The sequence below is a fragment of the Podarcis raffonei genome, chromosome 7 (genome assembly GCF_027172205.1).
Source record: "Podarcis raffonei isolate rPodRaf1 chromosome 7, rPodRaf1.pri, whole genome shotgun sequence".
In the NCBI taxonomy this organism is placed as follows: Eukaryota; Metazoa; Chordata; class Lepidosauria; order Squamata; family Lacertidae; genus Podarcis; species Podarcis raffonei.
Window position 1 is genome coordinate 856,480 of NC_070608.1, and position 15,499 is coordinate 871,978.

The window sequence follows — 15,499 nt, forward strand, 5'->3', positions numbered from 1 at the left end:
GCCTGCCGTCCGGCTGAAGCTTTAAAATAGCAGCTCTGAGGAGCAGGCGCCTGCGGCCCCCCAGCCCCTCGGGGAGGTGAGGAGGTGCGAGCTGCTCTCCACTCTCCCCCACGTGCCAGGGACAGAGGGAGGGGTCTGGCCCGGAAAGGCTCCGAGGCAAGAGAGCAGGGCTGGGGGGGGGTGGCCTTGGTCCTCCTCCCTTCTGGCCTGACCTTGAGCCCTGGGGAGCCTCCTGTGGAAGGAGGGGGGTCCTGGGGCGCCTCAAGGGGAGCTTGTGGCCCTGGGGAGGGTGGCCGGTGTGTCTCTGGGTGTGTCTCTGTGTTCACCGCTTGCACCTTTCAGCTCCTCAGCAGCAACGTGGTGAACGACCTGGTCCTGCTGGCGTCCGTGATGGACAGCATGACGGCCCGGCAGAGGGACCCCTGCACCTCCGTGCGGATGCTGGCCCTGCGCGGCTTGGGCAACATGGCTTCGGGCTCGCCAGAGAAGGTGAGGGCGGGTGCCAGTGGGCCCCCTCTGCTTCCCCTACTCAGGGGAACCTTCCCTTTCCTCCTCCCCAATATCTGCCAGGTGGAGGCTGCTCTCGCTTGGGCAGAGCAGGCACAGGAGGGGTGCCAGGGTGGGGTTTGGCCCTGGCCCCCCTCTGGCTCAGTGTTGCCACCCTGGTCTGAGGGGCAGCAACTGCAGCAGAGGTGCTGGGGCGCACCCACCCCCGGCACTGCCACTGACGGTGCCCGCTTTGTGCCCCCCTGCAGGTGAGACGTCACGGGGCTCAGCTCCTGGCTTCCATGATGAACGGCATGGACGACAAGGATGACCCCCACAGCCTGGTGGCCCTGGAAGCCATGGGGGGCCTCGCCAAGATCCTGGGCTTTCTGGAGGAGAGGGACGTCCGCTCCATGCTGCTCCACATCGCCATCCGCATCCGGCCCTTCTTTGATAGCGTGAGCGCTTGCGGGAGGGGAAGCTGGCCTGGATCATGCCCTGGACAAGGGGCTGCTGGGGCAGAAGGCAGCTTAGCCCCTGGGGGGGGGAGGAACAGCATGCCAGAGCTCTTCCTAAGGCAGGTTTGAGTCCTTCCCTGCTGGTGGGGATCCTGGTCTGTGGCTGGGGGGGGGGAGCTTGTGTTTAATAATAATAATAAATTTTATTTATACCCCACCCTCCCCTGCCAGAGCCAGGCTCAGGGCGGCTTACAACAGTAAAAACATAATAGGGAAAAGAAAAGAATTTAAAAGACAGGTTAAAATGCAGCCTCATCAAAACCCTAAGGGGAGGGAAACATAAGGGTCAGACGGAGTCCAAGCCAAAGGCCAGGCGGAACAGCTCTGTCTTGCAGGCCCTGCAGAAAGATGTCAAGTCCCGCAGGGCCCTGGTCTCTTGGGACAGCACCCTGAGGAGGCTGGATGGCAGAGGACAGGCAGGGCCCTCCCTGGGCCGCTTTCGCCACAGCCCAACAGCTGGCGCTGCTTTGCTTGCAGGAGAAGCACGAACTCCGCCGGTCATCCATCCTCCTCTTTGGCCACCTGACCAAGTTCAGTGCCGGCAGCTGCGAAGAGGCTTTCTTTGAGCAGATCCTGAATGGGCTGGTCACTCTGCTGCTTCACCTGCAGGACCCAAAGCCAGAGGTGGTCAAGGTGCGTCTCTCTTCGGTTGGAGGGGCTGTGGCTGGAACGGGGTGGTGGTGGGGAGATTTGCTCTTGGGGCAGCTGACAGGCCACCCCCATGTCCTCCTTTCAGGCTTGCAAGTTTGCCCTGCGCCAGTGTGGCCCCAGCATGGGCTGCCCTGTCCTTTGCGACATGTTCCAAAACCACCTCCATGAGGACCGGAGCCTCCACTATGGGGAGTTCATGAATGACGTCTGCAAACACCTGGTGAGTATGAAGGGGGGGGCCGGGTAGCGGAGACCCTGCCTGAGCAGAGCGCAGGGCCCCCAAGCCCTCCCTCCGAGGTGGCACAGCAAGGAGCCCCCCTCTCCGCCTCTTTGTCCAAAGACCCCCTTTCCCTCCCTGGGCAACTGCAATGCTTTTATTATCATCTACCCCCCTGTGTGCCTCTGCCGTACCTTTTGCTGTTAACATTTTGAAAGTCACTCGGATAGTTTTCTAGTGAGTGCCTAGCAAGTCTAATAAATGATATTTTTAAAAAAGCAGTTAAAAGGCAGGAAAAACCACCTTGGTTTATGCCAGGCCAGATCCCCAGTGAAGCAGGTAGCCTCACGCAACCCGAGTGCTGTGACAACCCAGATGGCAAAGAGCAGCCTTGGTGCCCCGGCTGAAAAGGCCCCGTTTCTCGTGCCCGTCTTCCAAATCGGATGCTGAGCAGAGCCTCGGACATTTGCCCTGAGAGCTCAGCCGGGCTCACGGGGGTGGGAGCTGTTCTTGAGAGGTCCTGTTAAAGGACTCCAAAGTATTACGGTATTTTAATGTTTTGTTGGAAGCCGCCCAGAGTGGCTGGGGAAGCCCAGCCAGATGTGTGGGGTATAAATAATAAATTATTATTATTATCATTATTATTATGGAACAAATGGGGAGCCAATGGAAGCAGAATATCCCTTATTCTTGGTGATATTGGGGGGGATGGTGAAGAGAGAAGCCTCTGCGCTCCCTTCCTCCAGCTCTGGTGGGGCCGGGGGGGGGCAGGTGGACAGACTCTCCTCCTGGGGGGGGTCTCCCCTCCAGCGCCGCCTGCTCACCTCCGCTGGGTCTCCCCTCCCTCTTGGCAGATGCAGTCTTACCCCGACACGCTGAGTCGCCTGGTGGCCACAAACCTCTTCTACTTCAAGAGCAACTGGCCGGACATCCGGGCGGCTGCCCCCATGTTCGTAGGTGAGGCGGGCAAGGGGCACCCTGGCAGAGCGGTTCCTGGCCACCCCTTTGTCTCCCAGCTGGGTGGGCGTCAGGGGATTTGCCCCTTGCGCTGCCCTGAGTGTCACCCTCTTGCCCTTCCCTTCCAGGCTTCCTTGTTCTCCACGTTGACAGAGAGCACAGCCAACAGCTGGACCTGGATGAGCTCATCGCCGGTGAGTCTCAGGGCTGGCGCAGGACACTTTGCCGCCCGAGGTCTCCCCTCTCCCCCCAGGTGGTTCCTGGTGCCCAAGGCCAGCTCCTGTCCCTTTGGCAGCTGAGGCTGGTCCTTCCTGCTGTGGTACCCTTTCAGGGTGCTCAAAATTTGGTGCCCCTGGCAGGGGTGAGGGCGGCAGCTCCTGGGGGGCTTTTGCTAGGCTTGCCTTGTGCCCTTGCAGCTGGGCGCTGGGGTTCTGGGGCAGAGGCAGCCTGCAGAGGTGCAGGTGGCAGAGGCTGGCAGGGAAGTGTGGTTCAGTGGAGGCAGAGTCGGCCTTGACACCCATCTCGGAAGGAGGCGGAAAAATGCAGGTCACAGACCAAGCATGCGCGCTGCGCTAATGGGCCAAATGTTCTCATTCTCTTCCTTGGGGATCTTCGCCCCCTTTATTGGTCTTCCTATACAAGGAGGCTGTTAATGAGGATTGTGTCTATGGGGAGGTGGGAACTGAAGAGTGCTGGAATCCTTCCTGGCAAAAACCCTGCAAAGTGCAGACAGCACATGGCCAGGGACCACCCGGGCATTGCAGGCGAGGGCTGCCTGTCCTTTGGGTGGGACCTGGGGAGACAGGGGGGCACCGGCACCTCTGGCTGCCCTCAGGCGTGCTGGGGCTGGAGGCCCAGCGATGTGAAGTGGGGCGATCAGACATGCCCAGCGCATGTCCCTCCCTGAGCAGGGACCTGCCATTCAAAGCGCAGCAGAGGAAGCCAGTTTGAGTAACGAACTTTCCTGGATTTCGGGGCTGTTTTTCCTTGTCAGCAGTGACCTCATCGCTTCGAGTAAGACTCGGAAAATCTCTGAGCTTTCCAGCAGAGCTTAAAAACCACTAAAAAAGGGAAAACTATCTTTCCGTTGGCTGTTGGAGGGGTCCTGAAGAGAGGCCCGTCGGTTTGCCGGAGTGGGGGATGCAATTTGGGAGCGGGGAGGCCAGGCTCCGGATGGGGTCACCGCAGCTTCCCGTATTGAGCGGGAGGCGCTCTGCCTGCCAGCGCCCCCGGGGGGAGCTCCTGCAGCTGGCCAGTGCTGAGCCACGGGAAGCGGCTCCGCACATAAATCAGGCCGCCTCGTTTGCTCTGCAGGGACGCAAGAGTCTCGGATTTGCAGTGTAAACATGCTACTGGAAAAATATTATTGTATCTCTGCTGCTTGAGAGGAACTCTTGGCGTGCGCTCCCCTTCGCAGTTGGGTCTGTGCCAGCAGGCGGAGCGGCCCAGGGCACTTCGGAGGCTCTGGCGGGGTTTGCCAGGCTGCGTGCTGTCTGGCCCTCCAGGTCGTCGCAGAGTGGGGCTCAGGCTCCCAAGCAAGATAGGGCCCAGTTGGGGGTCTTGGGGTGGAGGAGTCTGAGGACACACAGGAGGCCGAGGATAAGAAGGGCCACTTGGGCCCAAGCTTGCGTCTTGCGCAGCGAAGGGAGTTGTTTGGCTTGTTGCTGATGGACTCTGTTTGCCCACCCCCAGCTCTGACTGTGCTACTGAAGGATCCTGTGACAGCCGTGCGGGTGAAGGTGGCCGAGACCCTGGGCCGCCTCGTCAGGATGGTTTGAGGCCTCCAAGCATCCTGTGTGGGACCCTGGCAGGACGTCTTCACCGGACGATCTTCCTCCCTGCTGCACCTCAAACCCGCCTTGGCCTGCAGGAGGCCTCTTCCAGGCACCTCACGTCTTCCACAGCACTCACTGAACGCCGTCCGCCTGGGGCAGGGGAGGCCCACGACCCCAGGACCCTTCCGGCGGCGCCACGACCCCCACTTGTACAGTCCGTAGTCACGCGTCCCAAGCGCGCACCCCCCCCCCCCGAGGGACAGGCCAGAGCTGCTCTGCATGAGCCGGCTGGTCCAGGCACCAGAGCACAGAAAAAGCCTTTCCAGTGCTGCCTCTTCCACCCCCCACGGGCTTCTCTCTCCCCCCATCAGGTGTGGACTATCTGCTGCTCTTAACACAGATCTGGGACTTTGGGGAGAAGCGGGGGCACTTCTCCCACTGTGCACAGAGGAACTGGCAAGACCCCTCCCCTCCCGCACTCTCTCTCCTGCCCCTTCCAAGAGCTTCCACAGGTTCATCCATTGTTCCTCTCAGTAGAATTTGTACATAAAACCAGACAACCTATTTTTAATAAAGTATTTGCTTCTCAGAAACGCCGTGTCAAGGCTTCCTTGGCTATTGGGGACCAGAACTTTGCCTAGGATTTTGTAGACCTGCTCTGGAGGGTAGGATTCGAACCCATGGCTTTGAGTTACCAAAAAAGAGATTCTAACAAAACATCAGGAAGAACTTTCTGAGGGTAAGAGCTGTTTGACAAGTAGGTCAGGCTCTCTTGGAAGGTTTTAAGCAGAGGTTGGATGGCCTCCTGCCAGGGCTGCTTTAGCTGAGATTCCTGCATTGCAGCGGGTTGGACTAGATGTCCCGATGTAAAGGTGTAAATAGGTATAGAAATTTAATTAATAATAAAAATAGTTGAGCAGGAAGACTTTCCTTGAGGCAACCGCCAGCTCTGCCCTCTATTTTTTAGGCCTCCTTCCTTTCCTGGGACAAAGGAGCCCATCCACCATCATGTATCTAAACCATTTAATCATAAAACCAGTATTTTTCAGGCTTTGGTCTCTGCCCAGGGCCCTTCCGCTGCCCTGGGAAAGCGAGTCAGGATGCGCAGTCCCACCCGGGGAGGGAGGTTACGTGAAGAGCCGGACGGTGGCATCTGCGCCTGCAGAGAAGACCCAGGGCTGGCTGGGGTGGAAGGCGACGTCCAGGACCCCCAGGTCGTGGGTCAGCGTGTGGCCCTTCAGCACTTTCACCGGAACGATGAGCGGATTCTGAAGCAGGTCGCTGCATGGGGGGGGGGGAGAGTTTGCTTCCGTCTCACACACTGGCTCTTATGCAGGAGGGTTTCCCCCAACAATCCCCCCACCCCCCCTCCTACTCACTTGTAAACCATGCCATGGCAAACGATGAGGCTGCCGTCGTCTGAGCCAGAGGCAAAGAGTGGGCAGTGCGGGTGGAAAGCCACGGCCCTCAGCGCTGCCTGGTGGTGCCTGCAAGAGACAGAGGCGTGGAGTCTGGCCAAGGGAGGTCAGCCTCACACTCGAGCAACTATCCTAAGGGGCGCTGAATCTCTAGAAATGGGTGGCCACTGTAAGATCCCTTTCAGGGCCATTCCCAAGACAACAGGGCACCACGCCTTGCGGGCAACCTGTCGTGCTTCTCTGCCTGGGGAGGGGTGCAGATTCAGACAACCAACAGTTCTGCTGGCAAATGGGGGAGTGAACTGAGATCCACCCAGCTTCCACTGGGAGGCAACAGCTGGAGTGGATACAGGAGGGGGCTGGACCTGCCTGCCCACCTCTGCAGCCACACAGCCAGTCAAGGGCAGCAGCAGTGGAAGGGGGGAGCCAGATCCGCCTTGGCCCTGCACCCATCCCTGGCTTCTCTGCTAACTGACCTCAGCACCCGGTAGGGCTTGGTGGACAGGTCCAGATCAAACCAGGCGAGTTTGCTGTCGTAGCTGCCGCAGATCAGGTTGTCACCTGAGGGGGGGAAGGAAGCAGGGAGCCTTCAGCAGGGGCCTCTCCCCCTAAGGACCCCCGAGCGCGGGTGAGGGCAGCACCCAGGGGAGGGGAGGCATAACTCATCCTCTGGGGCAGCGGGCAGACACCTCCCCCCTGGAGGGCCCACCACGCTCCCCCCTGTCCAGCTGCCCCCCGTGTGCCAAGTGGGTCTGCCCAGGCTCCGCTCACCTGCCGGATGGAGGGCCACACTGGAGACCCACTGGCAGTTGGCGTGCAGCTTCTTGGTGAGCTCCTGCTTGAGGAGGTTGTAGACGCGGATGAAGCGCTGCGTGGCCACGAAGAAGAAGGGCCTCAGCGGGTGGAAGAGGACGCGCTGCACTTGGCCCTTGCTGCGTCGGAAGGGCGCCTGGCTCCAGCGCTTGCTGGCCTGGTGGAGCAGCACCTGCAGGTGGCTGTTGTCCTGCACCACCGTGGCAAAGTAGTCGCCTTTCGCGTGCCAAGTCACCTGCTTCAGGGCCTGCAGGAGGGAGGCAAGACAAGGCTCTGGCTGCTCAGGCAAACATCACCACAAACACCGTTTCTTAGATACAACGTAAATAAGGTTCATGAGCAGAGAGGGGGCTCCCCTCCTTGCTTTGGGCTTAGCAGAGCAGGGAGGGTCCAGCTCCACCCCCATAGCAAAAGCCTCCTCCCACCCTGGGCTCCAACGCCCCCCTCCTCTCCTCTTGTACCTTCCCATGCCGGACAATGAGGCGCACGCCCCGGCTCCTCTCCTCTCCGGTTGCCTCCTCCCAGGTGACAGGCTGTGGCCGCTCCTCCTCGGGGGCCACGTGGGCATCCAGGAGCTGGTCAGTGGCCCCATACAGCAGCTTGTCCCCAAGGCTGGGATTCACCAGCAGCACCAACTGCTCCCTGCAAGGCGGGGAATGGAAAACAAAGGTGAGGAGGAGGAGGACATGGTGCTTGGGGAGTCCCAGGGACGCAGCCAATGCTGCTCCTGAGGTGGGTCTGCAGAAGCCCCCTGGGGTGAAACCTGGGGTGTGGCGCAAGGACACCCTGGCTGGGCGGGATCAGAAGGGGCTCCTCAAGTCCCACGTTCTGGGGCCAGTTTCACTGGCTGTTCTGAAAGCTGCCAAAAGGGGGCATGCAAACATTTCAACAGAAGGAACCAGAGGCCGGCCAGATGTGCCACAGGTTCCCCACAAGCAGGACACGATGGGAGTAGCCCTCTTCTGCTGTCCACCCGCCCAAGCCTCTGGGTGGCACAAGCTGCCTCTGCCCCTGGAGCTCCCATCCAGCCACCCTGCGCAAGGCTGTCCTTCCTCCGTGCACAAACCCTCTTTCGGAGCCGCCTAAGTGGGCGCTCACCGCATCTTGCAACAGCAACAGGCCCCAGGCGTGGGGGGCATGCTGTGAGAAGAAGGGGCTCCTCCTCTGTCTCCTGGCAAGCAGCTTCATGGGACGACCTCCCTCTCCCCCTGCCCCGAGTTCGAGTGTCCTGGGGGTGTCTGTGCATTTGTCCTCTGACTCTCCTCTCTCAAAGAGTTCATAAGCTACGCTGTCACCTCCCCCACTCCTTAGGAGTGGCCCCATGCAGAGGGCCCCAGTCTCTTCCCCACGGCAGGCCCCCTTCCCAGCTGCACCATCTCCTCCTTTTGAGGAAGTGGCAGAACCGTGCTCAGCATCTCTAGCTGAGCTGCCACAAGGTTTGCGTAAAGGCCCTGCCAGGGTGACATGGGCAGTTTTGTTTGTGACCGCTTCCCTAAGGACACCAAGCAGGAGCCGGCCTTTCCCTTAGGATCCCTTTTGTGCCATTCACCCAGCCAGAAGAGCCCTGCCCACAGGTCCTTCAGAGACCCTGCTGCCTTCCCTCCTCCGCCCTGGCTGCTCCCAGAAGGGTGAGGGTACTCACACGGCAATGGCCACCAGGCAGACGGTGGGGTTGGGGTTCCAAGCCAAACTCTTCACTGCGCCTTCCACTGGGAGGGTCTTCACACACCGTGCCGTGCAGACCTCCCAGAACTTCACCGTCCCATCATCGGAACCTGCACAACCCCAGGCACAACCCGGGTGAGGGTGGGCAGGGGGCTGCCTGCCTCTTCCCAGAGGGTAAGTGGCCCCTGCTCCCCTCCCCACCGAGAAGCGGCCTGTGCTCCCGGTGCCCGCCCAGAGCCGCTGCTTACCTGAGGCCAGCCACTGTCCACTGGGGGAGACGCTGAGGCAGCGCACCAGGCTGGTGTGGCCACGATAGACCTGGCGAGAGAAGGAGGGGAGTGAAGCAGGCAAGGCTGGAAGGATGGGCCAGAGACCCCTCACACGGCGATCTCACTGCCCACTCCACTGACCAGGGCAGTACTGGACCCCTGGCCGTCTCTTCCCTTCTATACCCTGCTCCCACCCATAGCACAAAAGCCAGAGGGGGAAGCAGAGGGGGCCCTGCCTCCCCTTGGTGGGGTCCCTCCGAAGCCTTACCAAGGCCTGCACGGTGGGGAACGGCTGCAGATCCCGCGGCTTGGGCAGTTTGGGGATCAAATCCTCAGGATCCACGTTGACCTAGAAGAGAAGGAAGCTGTGAGCAAAGGGCATGCAAAGGGCTCCCGCCTTCCACGGGGCTCTCTGCTCAGGAAGGCAGCTTGCCTTAAGCGGAGAGGCCAGACTCCTTTGCGCAGGCTCCCAGGGGGGCATATCCCTGCCACCTCCTCCTCCCAGAGAAGATATCTGCCTCTGGAAGCCGGACCAACCTTTGCAGTTTCAGCCACTCTCCTGCCACTCTCCTGCACACCAGCACCTCAGGTGGTGACTCTGTTCCAGTCCTGCCCCTTAACTGCCTTGTGTTAGTGTACATTTTATGGATGTGTTTAACGTTTTGACGCTACTGTGGATTTTAATTTGGTGTGGATTTTGTACTTGCAAGCCACTTAGAAGCCATTTGGGAAGGTGAGTGGCATATTCCTGTCCCACCCAGGGGAGGCAGGCAGGCAGGCCTTGGTCCCAGCTGACCTGCATTCCCGGCCGCCCCACCCTGGGAGAGACCCGTGGCTTCTACATACCCGCATCTTCCTCTGGCGTGGGCAGAGGTAGAGGTCCAGGCAGCGCTCAAAGCGCTCGTGGATGAAGCGGGGGTAGGCAGGCACCCGGCGCAGACAGTCATGCCGGCGGGGCACAAAGTTCAGCTTGCGCTCGGAAGGCTCCTGCTGCTCCCAGGCCAGCTTCTGCAGGAAGAGGGAGAGGAAGAGACCGAGGTCAGCTGGAAGTAGAAAAGCAGCTGGAGATGGGAGCCCAGGAGACCCTCTGCGTGTTCTGCTTCCCCACCTGAGTGGGGCCCACAGACTCCCTGATCCAAACACCCCCCGGCCGCCCCACCTCCTGCCGGCTCACCTCTTCCTCGGTAGGGAGGTATTCTGGCGGAGGGTTGTACGATTCCTCATGGCCGGGCAGAGGGAGCTTGGGGGCGGGAACATGCATCTTGTGCCGCCCCAGGATGGAACTGGGATCTTCCTGAGCCCAAAGGTCATAGAAAGCCGGCGTTTCCTCCTTGGGCTTCCGGGGCTTGATCCAGCCCATCTTGATGGCGTGGACCAACTTGGAGACCTGCAAAGGGGGACCTGCTCAGTAAGGAAGCAGCTCCTGGCAAAGGCCTTGGGAGCCAGGAGAGAGAGCTGCCTCTTCCTCCCTGTGGGTGGAAGGAGAAGCTGGGAAGAGGCTGCCTTCATGGTGCTCAAGGCTCCCCTTGGCCAGAGCCTGAGCTGATGAGTCTCTTTTCCTCAAGTGGGGCCACAGAATCGCCTCCTCCCTAGGAACCTGCTTTTTAACACTAACAGTCTCCTGGTTTTCCTGTGTTCCAGCCAACAAACTTTCTTCTTGCTCAGGTACATGTAAGCTTTCCTGACCGCCTAAATCAGGGGTCAGCAAACTACGGCTGTGGGCTGCATCCGGCCCAATTGCCCTCAAGATCCGGCCCACAGATGGCCAGTGGATCATGTGGATTCCTTCGTTAATTTTTTTTGTTAATTTTTTCCCTGCACCATTCCCCTCCTCTTCTTCTCACAAACCATGGTGCCTCCTCCTGGCTTCTCCCCGCCCTGTGTAGAGGAGGAAGGGGGCTGGGCTGAGTGCCATTTTGAGCAGCGACTCTACGGAGCCAGCCAGCCCATTTGGGCCGCTCGTCCCTCTGCTGCCACCAGCCTCTGCCGCTCACAAGGGCAGGCACAGGAGCCACAGTGGGCAGAGCGCAGCGCCTCTCTGGAGCCAGGCCACCCTTGCACCAGCAGCACCATAGGTAGGCAGGGGCTGGGGGAGACAGAGAGAAGCCCTCTCTGCCACACGTGCAGTCTGGCCCGCCACAAGGTCTGGGGGGCGGTGAACCGGCCCCCTCCCAAAAGAGTTTGCTGACCCCTGGCCTAGATGTTGCTTTCTCTGCCTGCTAGCGAGTGTTTTCAGGGGCAGACAGTGCCGGCAAGTCCTCCTGGGCCCCTTGCTGGACCCAGAATTGCCGCAGGCGAATGTTTAGGACCAGGTGCCTCCACCTGCCTGAGAGCAGATGGCTGATGCAGAGCTCAGGTTCTGCACTGAGTGGATGTCTCTTCTGACCAGGCTTGACCAGCAACATCTTGGTGTGCAGCAGCAGCTGCTGTTGCCAGTTCAGTGGCCTGGCTTCCGTGCCCAGAGCCAAATGCTCACTGTGGCTCAAGGCATTTCCAGCATAGGGCTCCCCAGGGGCAGGGCTGCCCCCAGGGTTTACTGATGGGGGGGGGCCTTCTCTCCACCAGGGCGGGGCCCTCTAGTTGGGGAGGAGCATATGGGGATGAATAAGAGCACCTCATCAGATCTGGGTAGGACTCCAGCCTGGCTTTTAGATCCAGGCCTCATAATGCCTGAGTCTTCTGCGCCCCCCCCCCCACAACCTGCTCCTGATGGGAGACGCCTGGCCCAGACCCCTCCCCTCCCGCCCTCCCTCCCTCCCTTGCTCACCTTCTCCTTCTCAATGAGGGAGGGGATGAAGCTCCGCTTGTCGGCTGGGCGGTTCGTCACGGGGTGGATCATCACCTGGCTGCTGAAGAAGTCGATGGCGGGCTGCAAGAGAGGCAGGGCTTAGGAGGGCAGAGCTGAAGAGTGGCGGGGGAAGAGGAGGAGCCTCATTGCCATTGGGCGGCAGGCCTTTCCTTACCTCGTATGGGTTGAAATTTACATCCCCAAACTGGCCCCTCTGGAGACGGTGCACCAGATCCACCTGCTCGTCAGACAGCTTGATGTCCACTCCGGTCATCTTGTCCTGGACGGTCCGCCTGGGGTGGGGTGAAAGGGGAGGGTGAAAGGGGGGGACAGACAGGCTGCCCACCCTGCCGACCAGCCCTTGTTGGGCACAGGTGGCAGAACTATAAGGGCCTGAGTTGTTGGCAGGACCCGAGTCTCAGGCTAGCCCTGTGCTGGGCACACTTTCTAAGTCTCAGGCCTGTCTGTAACGACACTGGCTGACTTTCTGGGGCAGCTGCAGAGACTGGTGAGATAACGCTGCACACGAAGCACTTTGGATGCGCAGAGGACATTACTGAACTGCTCAGTGTTTCCCCCCTCCCCTTGCCATCCTCTGCCAGCTCAGGGCCCCTCACCAGTAGTCAGGGCTCTCCATCTTCTCCAAAAACTTGTCCAGCTCATCCTTGGTGCGGATGGGCCTGTAGATCTTCTTCCCATCCAAGTCATAGCCAATGTGGGGGAAGTCCTGGTACCACTCCATGGGGATGTTGCCCACTGTGTTGCGGATGTCCTGGAGGAGGAAGAGGGCAGCGAGGGATAAGACAAAAGCCAGCTCTGGAGGCCTGGAGGCACCTGCTCAGGTTCAGGGGACGTTCTGGAGGGCATCCCACAATGGCAGATCCAAACCTGCTCCCCTCCCTCACCCATGAATGGGCTCTTGCAGGATGTCCAAGGGAAACCAAGACTGCTGAGCACCATCCTTGGCTTGGCCTCAAATCCTGACTCTGCACCCCCAAACCAGGCAGGGTGGATGCAGAGGCAAAGACAGAGAACCACAATGCCTGCTGACAGCCTCTCCCTCCCCACCCACCCAATGAAGGCAGCCTGGTAGGGACGGCTTCATAAGGGAGCCAGGTGTGTCAGAGTGATGAGGAGCAGCAGCCACCACCACCACAGGTGAAGGTGGGGCAGGGGGATGGGTTGTCCTGGCCTGTACCACAGACTCGGAGGGATGCTTCTGAAGACCTTCCCAGGGGACCATGAAAATGCAACCAGATGCAACCTGACAGCAGGCAGGGAGGAGGCCCTGCTTTGTATGCAGAAGGTCCCAGATGCGATCCCTGGATAGCCCTTCTCTCTCTCCAGTGAACAGGACCAAGGGGCAGGGCTGGGAAAGACCTCTTTGCAGCTGAAGAGGCTGCCTGTTTGAAAAGACAGCATGGGCCTCCTAAGTGGGCTGCCCTGGCACAAGGCAGCCTCCAAGCCAGCAGGGGCAAGTGGAACAAGGCCAGCAGGCAGGGCAGCCTATGGTGCCAGGGCTCCCGCCAGGGGGCAAAGCGTCCTCGTCTTGCTCCTCCTCCTCCACCTCTCTTTCCAGCACGGCCACCCCTCGGTTCCTCTGCCGGGGTGTGTGGGGGGAGGTGGGAGGCCCATCAAGGCCGGCATCTGGCAAATCCTGAAAAAGGGCTGGGTGGGTTACACTCAGCTGCTGCTGCTGCCTCTAATGGCTCCATGATTGGAACCACGGCCGGGGCGCCACCACCGAGCGCGGCAAGCGGCTCATTAAAGGCAGAACTGGGGATTTATGGGCGCCCTTCAGAAACTTGTTAAACTACAGAGGGGGTGGGGGTGGTCAGCAGCCGAGCGCAGAGGAGGGAGCCTCACACTTTCCAGCACTCGCAGGGCTGGCAGCCCCCAGCTCTGGGCTCGGCCAGCTCCGCATCTGCTGTGCTTCCATCTTCGCTGGATTGGCCCCCGGCTGGGAAAGCAGAACTCAAGTCTACATCCCCCCTCACATGCTGATTAGATTGCCACCTTTAGGTGGCAAAACCACTATCACCACTGGGAGCGTGTGCACGTGTAGCATCTTGACTTGCCAAAGGACACCGCTGGAAACACATCTGGAGAAGCACATCAAGGCAGACCATGTGTCCCAGAATGCAATGTGCCCAAGGTTTGGTTTAAGGCACAGGCACTTGCGGATCTCTAAAGCTCTTTCCTCCCAGAGGTGGGAGGTGTCACAGCCCTTCATTTGTGGGCTCCTCAGCTCCATCAAAGTGGAACCCAAAAGACCACTGCAGACACTGCAGACCTAACTGAATTTACCACTTTTGGCATGCTCTGGAAAGAGGGAACAGAGGAGGCAGGAGAAGCAGCTCCTTTGCCTTTGGGTGTGAGACTGGAGGGCACCCCTCCAACCCATCCTCTTCTGCGGGGAATGGGGGTGGCACATGTGGTGATGGGGGAGAGTGAAGAAAAACAGACAGAAACCCCTTCCCAGAGGGGGTGGAGATATATAGATAGATAGATAGATCTCCTTGTTTGACTTTTTACAGCCACTGCACTCTCTCTCTCTCTCTCTCTCTCTCTCTCTCTCACACACACACACACACACACACAGCACCCCCTCTCCCTCTTGCTCAAGGGCAGAGTGCACGAGAGAAGGGGGACCCCTCCTCCCAATTACAGGCTGTCTGGGAGGGAGGTGTGAATGTGACCTCTGCCCTTGCATGCTCAGAGGCTGCACCATCTGGTTCCCATAAGCGCACACACAGGAAGCAACAAGTGGCTGGGGTGATGGCGGTGGAAGTGGGTGGTTAAGGGCCCCGGAAGAGAGAGAGAGAGAGAGAGAGAGAGAGAGAGAGAGAGAGAGAGAGAGAGGCTCCCCTGGTCTATCCACTCAGCACCCCTGGTCTCCCTTTCTAGGGTCCTGCCAGGAATTTTCCAGCCAGGAAGGTTTGGCTGGGCCTGGGGAGGAGGAGGAGGAGGATGCCAGCGCCAAGGACGTCCAACTGACTCCCTTCCAAGGCATTCCCCCGGCATGACCAGGCTGCACGTGCAAAGAGCACTGCAGAGCCCCTCTGCGCCAGGGAGAAGTGTCTGGGGTGCTGCTGCCTTAGCCACAACACTGGCTGGTGATCCCAGCCGCACTCTTGGATTACGGCAGGCCTTGCAAGGAAGAAACAGTTCATCCGTCCCCAGGCCACCCCCTGCATTCCTCCTTGGCTAGCAGGCTGCCAGGTACATATTTTCTGCCTACCAGTTGCCTTTGGCGTGGAATCACTGGAAAGCGCCCCCCCCCAAGAAGGTTCCAAGCACCCACACCAAGAGGGAAATAACTGGCCAGAGCAGCATCCTGCTCTGGTGTCAACCTCAGTTCTCAGCTCCCACTTATTTAAGTTTTGGTAAAAGCAAGCTTTGGTCCCCCGCGGCTTTGCCAAGCGCCGTGTGCCTGAAGGGCTTCAAGCTTCTCTTGCAAAGTCCTCAGAAACACAATGGCGGGTTGAGCAGAATCTTGACCTTGCCCCTCCTCTTGGTGCAGAATTTTGAGCCTTTTCTTTTGAACTGGGGAAGAGGTCAAGCTGGCCTGCCAGGAGAGGCCTGAGAAGGGCTGGGGTGCCTGGTGAATCTGCTGCTGTTGCCACCACAAAGGTCAGGGCAAGAAGATCAACACCCCCTTCCTTGCTTGGATTTCAAGCGCCAGCCAAGGCGGAGGGCAGCAGCCAAGAGCTGCTCCAGGGGTTTTTTCCCCTCCTCTGTGGAAGCAGCCAGTAGCCATCCATCCATCCCCTCCCTCCCGCCTCCCCTGTAGTTAACACATCAGCCTGAGCGCTTACTCACAAAGGAGGCTGCAGCCCTCTACTCCCCCCCCCGCCATAGTCCTCCCCCCACTCCCCAAGGAGCTGCCGTCACTCAGCCACACTCAGCCACACGTCTGGAAGTTGCTCTTGGAACAGCCCA

At 59.7% G+C, this 15,499-nt stretch overlaps 3 protein-coding genes across 10 annotated transcripts in view; 1 reads left to right on the plus strand and 2 right to left on the minus strand.

The window, feature by feature from the left end:
- The window catches only part of MROH1 (maestro heat like repeat family member 1), a 50,986-nt gene extending 45,789 nt beyond the window's left edge, over positions 1-5,197 (plus strand). For all 8 annotated transcript variants that reach the window (XM_053395030.1, XM_053395037.1, XM_053395036.1 and 5 more), the window contains 7 exons: positions 343-489; positions 756-944; positions 1,482-1,637; positions 1,741-1,875; positions 2,727-2,829; positions 2,958-3,023; positions 4,522-5,197. In XM_053395030.1, the coding sequence (XP_053251005.1) occupies positions 343-489; positions 756-944; positions 1,482-1,637; positions 1,741-1,875; positions 2,727-2,829; positions 2,958-3,023; positions 4,522-4,607 (882 nt within the window). In that variant the 3' untranslated portion in view covers positions 4,608-5,197. The remainder of the gene's footprint in view (positions 1-342; positions 490-755; positions 945-1,481; positions 1,638-1,740; positions 1,876-2,726; positions 2,830-2,957; positions 3,024-4,521) is intronic.
- Positions 1-15,499, minus strand: part of LOC128416946 (riboflavin transporter 2-like) — a 274,487-nt gene that overhangs the window by 131,502 nt on the left and 127,486 nt on the right. The window lies entirely within an intron of this gene.
- BOP1 (BOP1 ribosomal biogenesis factor) overlaps positions 5,613-15,499 on the minus strand; it is a 64,023-nt gene continuing 54,136 nt past the window's right edge. Inside the window, exons 4-16 of the mRNA XM_053395039.1 lie at positions 12,175-12,329; positions 11,733-11,850; positions 11,537-11,638; positions 9,944-10,156; positions 9,616-9,777; positions 9,038-9,118; positions 8,749-8,818; positions 8,478-8,610; positions 7,297-7,477; positions 6,794-7,082; positions 6,499-6,583; positions 5,984-6,091; positions 5,613-5,885 (exon numbers count right to left, since the gene is read on the minus strand). Of these exons, the coding sequence (XP_053251014.1) occupies positions 5,732-5,885; positions 5,984-6,091; positions 6,499-6,583; positions 6,794-7,082; positions 7,297-7,477; positions 8,478-8,610; positions 8,749-8,818; positions 9,038-9,118; positions 9,616-9,777; positions 9,944-10,156; positions 11,537-11,638; positions 11,733-11,850; positions 12,175-12,329 (1,851 nt within the window). The 3' untranslated portion in view covers positions 5,613-5,731. The remainder of the gene's footprint in view (positions 5,886-5,983; positions 6,092-6,498; positions 6,584-6,793; positions 7,083-7,296; positions 7,478-8,477; positions 8,611-8,748; positions 8,819-9,037; positions 9,119-9,615; positions 9,778-9,943; positions 10,157-11,536; positions 11,639-11,732; positions 11,851-12,174; positions 12,330-15,499) is intronic.